This window comes from Anabrus simplex, chromosome 2 (assembly GCF_040414725.1).
Source record: "Anabrus simplex isolate iqAnaSimp1 chromosome 2, ASM4041472v1, whole genome shotgun sequence".
Lineage (NCBI taxonomy): Eukaryota > Metazoa > Arthropoda > Insecta > Orthoptera > Tettigoniidae > Anabrus > Anabrus simplex.
In genome coordinates this window covers 1042549946-1042562135 of record NC_090266.1, presented here as the reverse complement: position 1 = coordinate 1042562135, position 12190 = coordinate 1042549946, and the positions used below count along the sequence as shown (strand labels likewise).

Genomic DNA, 12190 nt, shown 5'->3' with positions numbered 1-12190 from the left:
TAAAAAAAAATTCAGGCACGAAATTGGGGTGCAGGTTTTATTTGCGTCAGGGTTGGCAAGTTTTCGATGTTGTATGTATAGGTTATGCTTTGTGTAACCGCAGATGGAAGAAAACTGCCCCCATATGTCATATTTAAATGGAAAACAATTCAGACTTTTAATTTAAAACTGCATTTACATTTTTAAATAGTATTTTGCAGAGCAATTTAAATTCAAAATTTATCCGTGTCACGATAGAATGCGTCTTCTGGAACGTGCAGGGGTAGCTTTCTGCACTTTCTTTCACTTGGGTGTGTCGACAGTGTGTTTCATAGTTGCTAAGTTCGAATGAAATCTTAATTCTTTTTTATTCAGCGTTTTAAGGAACGCCACAATATCATGTAACACGTAGTGGTACAGAAGCAGAATTCACGAACACTGGTGATGCCGACAATTGGCGAAAAAGCGTGGCTCATAATTATAATCGATTCGTACGCACCGAATAATATGTCAATGCCAATGAAACTGCATTGTTTTCTTATGCCTATCCAAAACGGACATTTTTAAAGGAGATGTGGTCCCTGTGCTGTGCTGCAATGCAGGCGGAAGCAGAAGACTCCTCCCCTCGTCATAGGAAAGCTCGATAAGCCACGATGTTTTAAGGGCATTGGGTACTTTCCGTGCAACTACAAGGCATCTAAAAAGGCAAACATAACAGTAATCTAAAAAATAAAGCTCTTGCACAGGGAAGCCAACATAATTTGTACTAGTCTCTAAGATGTGTTTCTTTTTTCTTTCGTTGCGTGAGGTTATGTTTGCCACTGAGTTATCCAAGTGCATTATTTGAATACTGTAAATGCACCTTGTTAGATATATTTTGGATTTTTTCCATGTCATTTGAAAGTTTGAAAGTGTGAATAAATATTAGTTGCATGCAGTAACGGGTCTTGAATATTTTGTGATGCGGCAAGGGTTGGCATTTCTGAAGCACGAGTTGGCAGTTAATTTGAAATCTTGTAATTCGAAGTCAGATTTTTGCGCCCCAAAGAGTTTGAATTAACGGGGTTTTACTGTATCGCAAAACTAACAGTGTTCGCAGATATCTCTTTTCCAAGTGTTTACATTTCACGAAAAGAATTATCCACCACCAGTCGTGTTAATATCCGAGTAAAAAGAGATCGCATGTGAAAAGTGTTTTAGACGTGGAGTGCGACGAATTTGTAAGTAGTTTAGAAGAGGATTCTAGTGATGCAAGAGACAACGAATCTTCTGATCTACAGGTAATCAAGCCTATTGCAAGTTCAGATTAATGAGATACCTTGGCCTCCTTGCTAATTTTTATGGCAAATATATTTTATAGCAGTGATAATGTATTTTTTTTTTCACCTCAAATATGTTCAGGCAAAGCAGCTATATCCGTAAATTTACATGTTCATATTTGCGCAAAGACCACGTGGACATTGGAGGGGCGATACGAAATGTTCGTTTGTGCCTAAGTTACTATTTCGATTGAAGGAATTTTAATTAATTTCATGTTTTCAAAACAATCCCTAGTAAAATTAAGACGCGGGGATTATTCACGTAAATATGGTATTTTGAATCGTGATTTATTTTGTGTTGTGAGATTTTAGTGTTATACCATACACCGTTTAATGAATAATCAACATCTCTTAAAATCTTTTGCAATTCAAGGTGTTAAGTACCATAGCTATCAGTTCTTTTCATCCTCCTACTCTTTATAAAAATCCCATAACTTCTTGATATCCCCATCATTATTGAAAAATGCTACTTTATCTTGCACTACTGTACTTATTTTTTTATGTGAGTTAGAACTACATTACTTGAAAATGGTCACCGGTAGTAGTTGTTTGCCTTCAAACTACTGTTTTCAGTATCTCTACACTTCATGATTTCTGTCTTTTTTTTTTTCCTACTGTATTTTTGAATTCTTCTTCATTCTATATTGTGTACTTGTTAGTTCATCTTTGTTTCCATATAGGACAACTGATTTGCAAAACAGGTAAGTCGTTTTATTAGAACTCGAAAGGTACCTGAGGATAATCTGACGTAGTCTGACATTCTGAGATATTTGTGTGTGATCCATCCTGACCTGTGAAAGCTTTCCCATTCTTGTTGATCTGTAGAATTCTCTCTCTTCAGTCTGTCCTTGCATCCCAGATTGCTTTGAATTCTGTATTCCATTCCCTCTTGTTTGCAGGCCTTTTCATTGTCAGTAGAAGAAATGTTTTTCATTCGGGATTTAGCCATAATTATTTGCAAGTATTTTTAATCGTGAGCTATATGTTTTGTTTATTTCCTGATCTGTCTAAAAGTTTATTTTTATTTGTAGAATGATCCTGATTCTACTGTGGCAGAGTCGACTCTTGATGGTCTCCGTCAGGTAATGGCTATCAAATCCCGTGTTGTGTTGCCATACCTAGTGCCGCAACTCATAGCTCCTCCTCATGTCAACACCAAAGCTTTGTCTATCCTGGCATCAGTGGCTGGAGAATCTCTTACAAAATATTTACATAAAATTCTTCCTGCACTTCTTGCAGCCCTTTCTGCTGCCCAGGGTACTCCTCAAGAGGCACAGGTAACTTTTTAATTTTGAATTTGTTGAAAATATTATGATTATATATTGTGAAAGGTGTGAAATTGCAATATTGTACCGGCAGAATACAAACAGATGTTAGCTGGAAAGGTGTACTGAAAGATGAGAAAGTTCACAACAGAAAAAAAAAAGTTAGCAACTTTGGCATGGACTGTTTGTTAACAGCAATACAATTCAGGAATTTGTGCTTTACACATTTCATCATTCTATGACCAAATTAGGTACATCTTTTTGGAACTTCACTGGTGAGTTGGCCGTGCGGTTTGGGGCACGCAGCTGTGAGCTTTCATCCGGGAGACGGTGGGTTCGAATCCCACTGTCGGCAGCCCTGAAGATGTATTTCCGTTGTTTTCCATTTTCACACCAGGCAAATGCTAGGGCTGTACCTTAATTAAGGCCATGGCCGCTTTCTTCCCACTCCTTTATCTTCCTCATCCCATCGTCGCCGTAAGACCTCTGTGTCGGTGTGACATAAAGCAAAATTTAAAATTGTGCCGTTCCCGCGTCCAGGTGGAGTCGCATGAGATCCAGGCTAGCTCTAATATAATCACATTTCTCGCTATTCAAAGTTTATGGGCTATGGGTTCCGCATTAGAGGAAAAATCACCGATTTATGCTAGTGGAAATACCTAACTAACGCAGTGGATGTCTCCTACCCGTATTTCTAGTTAGTTTCCACCTCCAGCTTACGGAATTATCAAGTGGTTATCACTTACATCTAAGCATCTATTCTAGAAGTCATTAAAAGAATGGCTTTTACCATACATTATTTATTCAAAATCAAGAATGGTCTGACACAAAAAGTTGTCATGAATTCCTCTTTGAAATGGTAAGTAAGAAGTATTGAGATATTTTGAAATTATCTTGATGTTAAGTTGGAAATATTAAATTGAAAACAAAATCTCAAATTGGAATAATTAAAATGAAAACATTACATTAAAAGACATTAATTGAAAAACATTAGATTGAAAAAGACATTAGATGCATCTAATTGAATGAATGAAAATTACATCGAATCACAATATATATACACTGTCGTAGATTGAGAGTCTTTAAATGTTGGACGCAGCTTCCATACTTGGTTACGAATAAATTAAATTAGAACCACAACTTTCATTATATAAATTCTTGTGAAATTATTCCGAAAATCCTACTTGCTTTCATCTAATATTCGTTAATTCCTTGCAATAAAGTAACTTTGCTTGACTCAAACTATTTGTGCTCAAATACACAAGCAGATTGACATGAGAAAATGTCTTCAGAAATATTTAAAACAGTTAATATGTGTCACATTTTTCAAACACTTCCTCAAATTTCTTGGCAACTCTTCTTACTGAGACAAAGATAACCCCTTTAAGTCATTATATCCTTTAAAATATTATGATCAAACATCATATCTAGGAATTATGCAAATTGTTCTCTTATTTGAGAGCATTAATTAATTCAAGTGCATATCTATGTCATAAAATTGTGCTATCAAATGTATCTGACCATCACTCAATCTAACCGTACCGTAATTGGGTAGTCTAGCTTGTGAGAAGACTACTTGCTACCAACAACCATTAGTTGTGAAGAGTAAGTCACCGGTGATATCAGATAATGCATTGGAATAAATTCAAAGCTTCCCTAATATGTGAGAAAATTCTTACGCTCAGAAGAAGCGCATGGATGTAGGTTAATTTCATATCATCTTCCTAATCAGAAACTATATGATGATCTACAATTAAAATATCAACATGCGGACATCACTGAGATCGTATCCTACACTACATATGGATTATTCAAGGATCAACGGTCACTTGAAGACAAATTATATTCATTCATCATCTCAAAAATACGTAATTTGAAATACTATGTTCATTAAAATAATCTATGACCTCACGGTGAACAATAATCATCATAACCTCATATCATTATTCACATATAAACCATCACTTCACATTATTCATCATATAACACTTCACATCATAGTCAACTCATTAATTCATTCCAACTCGACGTATATCTGTCATCATTGACCGTTTACCTGACTACTCCATCATAGTCACAATCTTTTAATAATTCCGTAAAATATTACCATATCCTTCTATTTAGCAAGCATATTCTACATACGATCTCATTTCCACTATTATTTGATGTCATAAGTTCTCACATAAGCCTAGTGTTTATCGCAACATCGTATAAAATTCACCAAGAGATAAAAAAATTTAACCTCATTTATATTACATTGATAGCATTACGAACGGGATACCTTATTATCACTGGTTGACTACATCCTATACATGGATTTGACGTTTAGGTCCGATGAATACCTATCAACCTTTAACCTATCTATGGTATTTGTCTTCCCATATATTATCATTTCACTGACATTAATTAGAATAGCACTTTGAAAAATAAATAAATTTTCATTTATAGCATTGACTTAAAGAAACTTATCTTTGCTCTGATTCCCCCGTTGTCATCTCATGTCCGGGTGGATGGACATGTGAGCACAGCTCAACGGCATTTCCCTCATCTGTTTGGGAACATCTGGGACTGTCTCGGCTGGTTACCGGTCCTTATGGGCTGGAAACGTTATCCCATGTCGCCATAACCTATGTAGCTCTGCCTTCATTTTCTTAGTGCATGCTGCTGCTGGTCTCTCGAGCAATCGGAACAAAACAAGACATCGGTTTGTTTGATGTAGTCTCTTATGGATATGCTTTTCTACAATCTGAATATTATATAGGAATATTGCTCTTTAGAAAATTGATCTTGGAAGTATTCTAAAATTTGCAATGTGTAAAAATGAATATTCCAATTGAGTTATGGAAATATATATATATTCTTCTCCTCTCTCTCCCTGTCGATGTTACAGCTATGTAGCCTCTCGGAATTGATCGTATCGGCTAATACGTCGTCTTGGGTAGATATCGTGACGTAGCAATTTGGAAGTCTTTATATTCCGAAAGTACAATTTAATTTCAGAGTGAAATATTCTTGAGCACTAATTTTTCGTAAAACAGTTTGTGGACAAAAGTTTCTCTCTATTTTATGTTCAGTATTTTGATAGAACGATGTTTTCCTTCCTCTTGAGTACGTCCGTGATGTTCTCCTTCTGTGTGAATCGAATGTTAAGTTTTTAATAATAACTCTTAACAATCTTCTTACGCCTTTCTTTACCACCGCCTTCTATGCTCCTTTCTCGTCGAGCGCTTGACGAAAACTTTACTCCTTCGGCTCATAGTAGTACTCTGATGCTTTATTATCGACGTTCTGATGACTTGAACTCCATTTTCGTTTCAATTAGATCTTGTTGGGAACAGTGAAATGGCACAAAATGTAAAAAAAATTGCAACTTGACACAATCACCTTTCATGCTTCTAGGCCTCCCTTCACTTCTCTTTCTCTCTATAATGGAGATCATTAGTTACATAGGTAATTTATGTTCATTTACATCATATAGTTCCTCCAGCTAAGCTGATTGCTATATAGAACTTCATACCAAGCATTCATTTCTAACTTCCCATACCCTGGCTGCAGATTGATCATAGTAGCCAAGGTGTAGCAGAGTAAACACTTGAGATCCACAGTATTCTACTAGAGAAAAGTTATATTTCAGACTGTCCTGCAAGCTGGAGGTTGCATGTAAGAAATAGGAATTACTGCTGATGCAAACTGATTGGAATGGTGGAGGTTATTAATAATGAAGAGATACAATTTTTAATTAGGAATGGTGTCATTTAGAGCACCTGTATATGTTAGTTCCTTCAGTGGTTAAGCCATATGAAATGCCCAGCTGGAGATCTAGGATTTAAGTAAACTTTGTGATAGCCTAAGAGAAGCAGAGTGAGTTGTAAGGGCTGGGGGGGGGGGGGGGGGGGGGGGGGGGTACGAGGACATGGCTGAGGCTGCAGTTTTGTCCATGAATTAAGGATTGTTTCAGAACTTAGTTTATTAACACAGGCTGGTAAACTAGTAAAAGTAAATTCTGCCCTCTTCCTGAGGTGAAGCAACACCCCAACAGAGGTGAGCGGCATACCAGCAATCTTACCAGTCTTAAATTCCTGGCAGTAGCGGGAGTTGGACCCAGGCTGCCCCCCACCCCAGAGGATAACAGCCAATAGCACTAAGTTACACTTCAGAGGTGAACAACTCAATGCTGAAATGATATACTCTATAATGGAAATGTGTAATAATGTTCATATACTGTATATCATCTCCATTTAAATTTTGACTGGTTCTTTGTTATTAGTTTGCCTTTGTTACTAGTGAGGGTAGTGAAATATTGTTACTTTAATAATGATAATACCAAAGGGAGAAATATTTTCGAAACCATACCCATGATTTTTCATTCACATGGAATATTTGAATCTTAAAGTAATTGAAGATTTTGGAGTTACGAAGTTCCTATTAAAGCTCATTCTATGTTAAGAAAACAGTATTGCTCTTCTGACAACAGGGTTGCCATATCGAATGGCTCTGCTCAACACAATCACAGGAAAATGGCAGCACATAAATTTGTGAAATTCAGTATTTAAGTTCTAGATAAAAAGCAGAAGAAACTAAGCTGCAAATTATTTTTATGAACTGAAGGGGACGGGGGCTTTACAGGGGCTATTTTTGGTTTGTACAGAATCGGAGGCAAACTAGGGAATATTAAAAAACCTCAGTATTGAAGTGTAAGGCAAATTGAGGAAGAAAATAGAAAATTATTTTTTTATGGGCTCAAGGTTTGAGGGATGCATTTAATAAATTTCCCCAGGCAACGCGGGGTACTACTGTGCTGTTGTATCGCTCACAAAAACAATAGTAAAAATTAATGCGGTCTTTAAAAAAGTGGTAAAATAAAATGTGGTAAAGAAAGAACAGCTAAATAACAAAACCAAGCACAGATATAACACACAGCAATTTTTTTATCAGTAAAAGTTATGCCATGACTTATCGCTGCACACCACAACACCGAAATCTTCAGTAACAATTTCTGTGCAGTATGAAAATAATAGAACGCACACAAATACTATGCAATACATGACAAAATATCACTCAACCCAAGACAAGTATGCACTGATTTGAAGCTTAAATACACACACAACAAATAAATACTCTAGAAGACTTCAGTACGGAAGTGAGCTGCTGGCAGTTCAGAGTGTAGGACTACACGAGGCTTGTACCAGAGCAACACAGAAGGAAAATGAAGGAAGGCAACAAAGTGATGGCTGTTCCTGCTATTGTGCTTCCTCCCTACGAATATATTGGGTCGATGCATAAGTTTGTGCGGTTCTTATTTTATTTTATTTTATTGTACTGTCACGCACTGTAACTCACAATCACTCGGGGATGTATTCACCTCTGCTCTATGACCTTCTGCCAACTTTCAGATAGCAGTTGAATACCTCGCCTGTAGAACTGTTTTGGTTTTGACTGGAAGAAATCTGTTAGCTAATTGGTCAAGAGAAGCTTCGTCAGGAAACACTTGCCCCTGAGTGTGGTTAGAAAGAGAGTGGAAAAAATTGAAATCTGAGAGGGCAATGTCAGGGTAATACAGAGGCTGAGGAAGAGGTTCCCAGCCAAGTTCAGCAATCACGCCTTTGGTTAGTTTTGCTGTATGCGGACGAGCGTTATCATGGAGTATTAAGACTGGTTGTTGTCTTTGTCTTTTGTCAATAGCAACAGCAAGCAGGCTTAGTTGTTCACTATACACAGCAGAATAGAATGGAATATATTTATCACCTACAGGATGTCCCAGTTACAGATGATGTAATATAAAATTAAATAAAAATTAAAATAAAAATTAAATTAATTATATATATATATACACACAAACAGATATAAATCTTTATTTGTTTTCTATGAATTATTTACATCATTTACAAAATTATCACATTCCACCCTTGAAAAGAGCTTTCCGAATTGCAGTGGAAGGGTGGTGAAAAATGTCGAGTGACCCTTCCAGCTGAATCGTTAAGTTTTTCGGAAGAAGTTCATGGTGAAGAATGCCATCTTTGTTCCACCAAACACACATGATTTTCTGTGGATGGGCACTATTCTTGACATGGTGTTTTTTTTTTTACTGAACCACTCTTTCCTCTTCTTCATGTTGACATACAGGCACCATTTCTAGTCATCGGTGACAATGTTCGAAAGGAATGCTTCGTGACTATCACAAGCCAACCGGTGCCGGGCAAGCAATGACAAACATGTTTATTCGTTGTTATTGTCACTTAGCACATGTGGTACCCATATACCCACTTTCTGTACCTTACCATGCAAAATGGCATACAATAGTTGACTGATCACATTCAAAAGCTTGCGCCAATTCCCACGTTGTTTGACGAGGATTCTCATGAAGAAACTTATTCAAGCGATTTTCGTCAAAATCTGAAAGTCTTGCAGAACGTGGATCATCAGACAAGTCAAACCGTCCTATTCGAAAGTGGGAAAACCATTTTTGTGCTGTTCGTTCAGCAATTGCTTCATTCCCGTACACTTCACAAATTGTTCTCTTAGCTCCTGCTGCACTGGATCCTCGGTTAAACTCGAAGAGGAAAATGTGTTGGATGTGCTCACTTCTCTCAACTTGACATTCCATATCCGTTTGTCTGAAATATACACAAATAATACATTCACAATCAAGAAAACCTTTGTTTGACAACACACAAACTCCAAACTTAGTTGAAACAATGGAATAACAATAAGCAATCCCCCTCGTGCCGCATTGTTGCCAACCCAAAAGAATACTGCACGAACATATGCATCGAGCCTATATTTATGAAAAAGTAAATGTTATGCAGTAATTTTAATAACTCGCAGGCAAAAATGCATAATCTTTTTTATCCGTCTTTCATAATACATTAGAAAGTACAGTATAATATTCCTTGTTCGCGAGAAATTATGGGTATCTCAGAGGGGGGTGTGTATTCATTCCTTGCAGGTCCTTAAGAGCAATACTGTTTATTTAACGTGGAATGAGCTATAGTGAAATAGTTTTGAATATTCTCTCTTTCTCACATCTTAAAACTAAATAAAGTGAAATATTGTTATTGTTCATAGCAAAGTAACATAATTTTGGTTTTGCTCTCTTGTGTGTTTTGTATGTTAAAATGAACTCCATTAAATTGAACACCACGTCAACAAATACTTCATTTTAACCCACAAACGTTAATCCTTCTGTATTACATATTTCAGAATAATTATTTGAAAACTGTAATGCATCCCACAAAAAATTGAATCTGAGGAACATGAATTGTTTGAATATTAAGGGAACAATTGAAAATGAAAACCTGCAACCTGTTTTCCAGTCTTTGACTGGGTCAGGAATGTAATGAAAGAACCACTCCCAAGGTGATATTAATGAGTGATAAATGCTATGAAATGATAATGGAGAGTGTTGCTGGAATGAAAGATGACAGGGAAAACCGGAGTACCCGGAGAAAAACCTGTTCCGCCTCTGCTTTGTCCAGCACAAATCTTGCATGGAGTGACCGGGATTTGAACCACGGTATCCAGCGGTGAGAGGCCGATACGCTGCTGTCTGAGCCACGGAGGCTCTTAAGGGAACAATTATCCAATAAAAAATTTGACATAAAAATGTGTGTTGTGTTATATGGGATTGTTGAATATTCGAGCTTAAGTTCACCCTGCCTTGATACTTTCTCCTTTTGCAAGAATGTATGATCATTTCCTCATCATTGACACTAATAGAGTGTGTAGTATTGGCTGTATTAATAAATTTATGGGCCAGTGGAGCTTTAGCTTTGAAATTATTAGTTGTGAGAGAAGTACAAGAGCTGTCGAAGGTTATTGAATAACGCAGGCAAAAGTAGTGGTGTTGAATATCTTTATTGCGTGGCATAGACGTAGAATTGGCAGATGAGTCGTGTAGTTGGTGACATTTCCTTTCCCTTTCCAGATGGGCAGTCAGGCCAGTAGTCCATGCAGAGGCTTTTTAGTGTCTATAATTTGGTTGAAGAGTGCGGCATAAAGTTTGCCCCACTCTCTCCATGGCTCTTCCAGTTTTCAGTCAGCGTATCATTGGGCGGCAAGAAATAGCTCTGCTCCTTAAAGGGGCCAACAGTTTCAGGCTCCTTAACTAGGGATGGTGGTTCCACAGAGGACAAAATGTCCCTGGAAATATGATGCAGCTTTTGTACTGTAGATCAAAAGTGGCTGGAAAAGGCATCTGTTTCCCATTTTATGGGCAGCCAAAGTGAAACGTGGTGGTAGATATTTAATGCTGATGATGCAATCGCCTCGGTTCAGGTAAGTTATAGTCGGGTGTATGGCTGTGCCTCCATGGAACATTATAAGCAGAAAGATTTTGGTGGTTTGTGTGCTTAGGAGGTGCGAAATACTTCAGGACTGCTGAAGGAGCAAGATAGCAGCTTTAAATAGTGTCAAAATGGTGAGCATATGTAGCCGTTAATTCAGGGAAAGAAGTAACTTCTGATATATATCTCTAAACTGAAACTGCACTGTATATTTTAGATCCTCTGAGCTATTTCTCAGCAGCTGGCTTGGTGAACATTTATCGATGCCTTTCAGTATATTGTTGCGCCTGCGATTGTTAGACTGGTGAGGTGTAATGACACTACTAGTCGAGGAAATACTGCATTTTATTATCATGAGTAAAAGCAGCTACAGTAGTTCCTAAAGGTGGAAGTATCCTACTGTCGGATTTTTTATTATGGACACTCGAGTTTAGGCTTTAATTACAAATGAACCAATAGGCCTATTGCAATGCGAGTTACACCAATATTTTCCTTGTTTAATTCTACATTAGCGTATATAAGACACATTGTTTTCGACATTCATTAAATATTTTTTATTTGTGGTTATAATAAATATTGCCCGGGTTTTTGGCTTCTTCTCTAGGAAGCGCTCACTTAGGAATATATACAAGGAAAACTACTTGTCTGATGGTAATGAAATTTTTATATGTTATAACCACATGTATTTGGAGTGTAATACTCCAGTTGCAATTTTTTTCAACCACTCCGAAAAAAGTTCTTATCTTTTTTCTAAAGCAACTCTTTCTTAGCCCAGGATAAACATACGTCAAACATGGGCTTGTTTTGAAGCACTCAGTCATGGTTATCAGAAATTACAACAAGTGTAACCGTACAGTTTGGTACTGAATTTATGAAGAGTAACGTTGAAAGGAGGTTTTGTGTACGCCGAACCGTGCGATTAACAGCAGGCCGGGTAGGGAAATCGGGCGCAGTGTTGCCGCGTTCAGTAGTAATCACGTGCGCAACGAACACAGCTTTTCGTTTACTTTCAACCTTTAATTTTATTTCATCCTATAAATTCCACTTCCCATCACATTTTCTCATAAGGGCTTTGGACCTTCAAAGGCAGGTTTAAAAATGGTTGACTTCCTAATTTAGAAATATCACACTGTACAATTTTTACTAGAGTTATTTGCATTATTATTTACATTTATTTACAATATTTAATTCTATCAATTTTCTTCGTCTGAAAAATTACTGTGTTCCGATGAAGCGGTGCTGCTGTCATTCATGTTGATTATGACTGGCTCAAAATAAGGGACGTTTTCAGACAGTCCATCTTTTTCCCAGTAGTGGTCTTCAATTTTCTGAGCGTGTTTAATGC

The 12190-nt window shown here is 37.1% G+C and overlaps 1 protein-coding gene across 1 annotated transcript in view; it reads left to right on the top strand.

Annotated features, from left to right (window-relative positions):
* Nucleotides 1-12190, top strand: part of LOC136864677 (stalled ribosome sensor GCN1) — a 599881-nt gene that overhangs the window by 447497 nt on the left and 140194 nt on the right. Inside the window, exon 32 of the mRNA XM_067141987.2 lies at nt 2330-2575. Coding sequence (XP_066998088.2) covers nt 2330-2575 — 246 coding nt within the window. The remainder of the gene's footprint in view (nt 1-2329; nt 2576-12190) is intronic.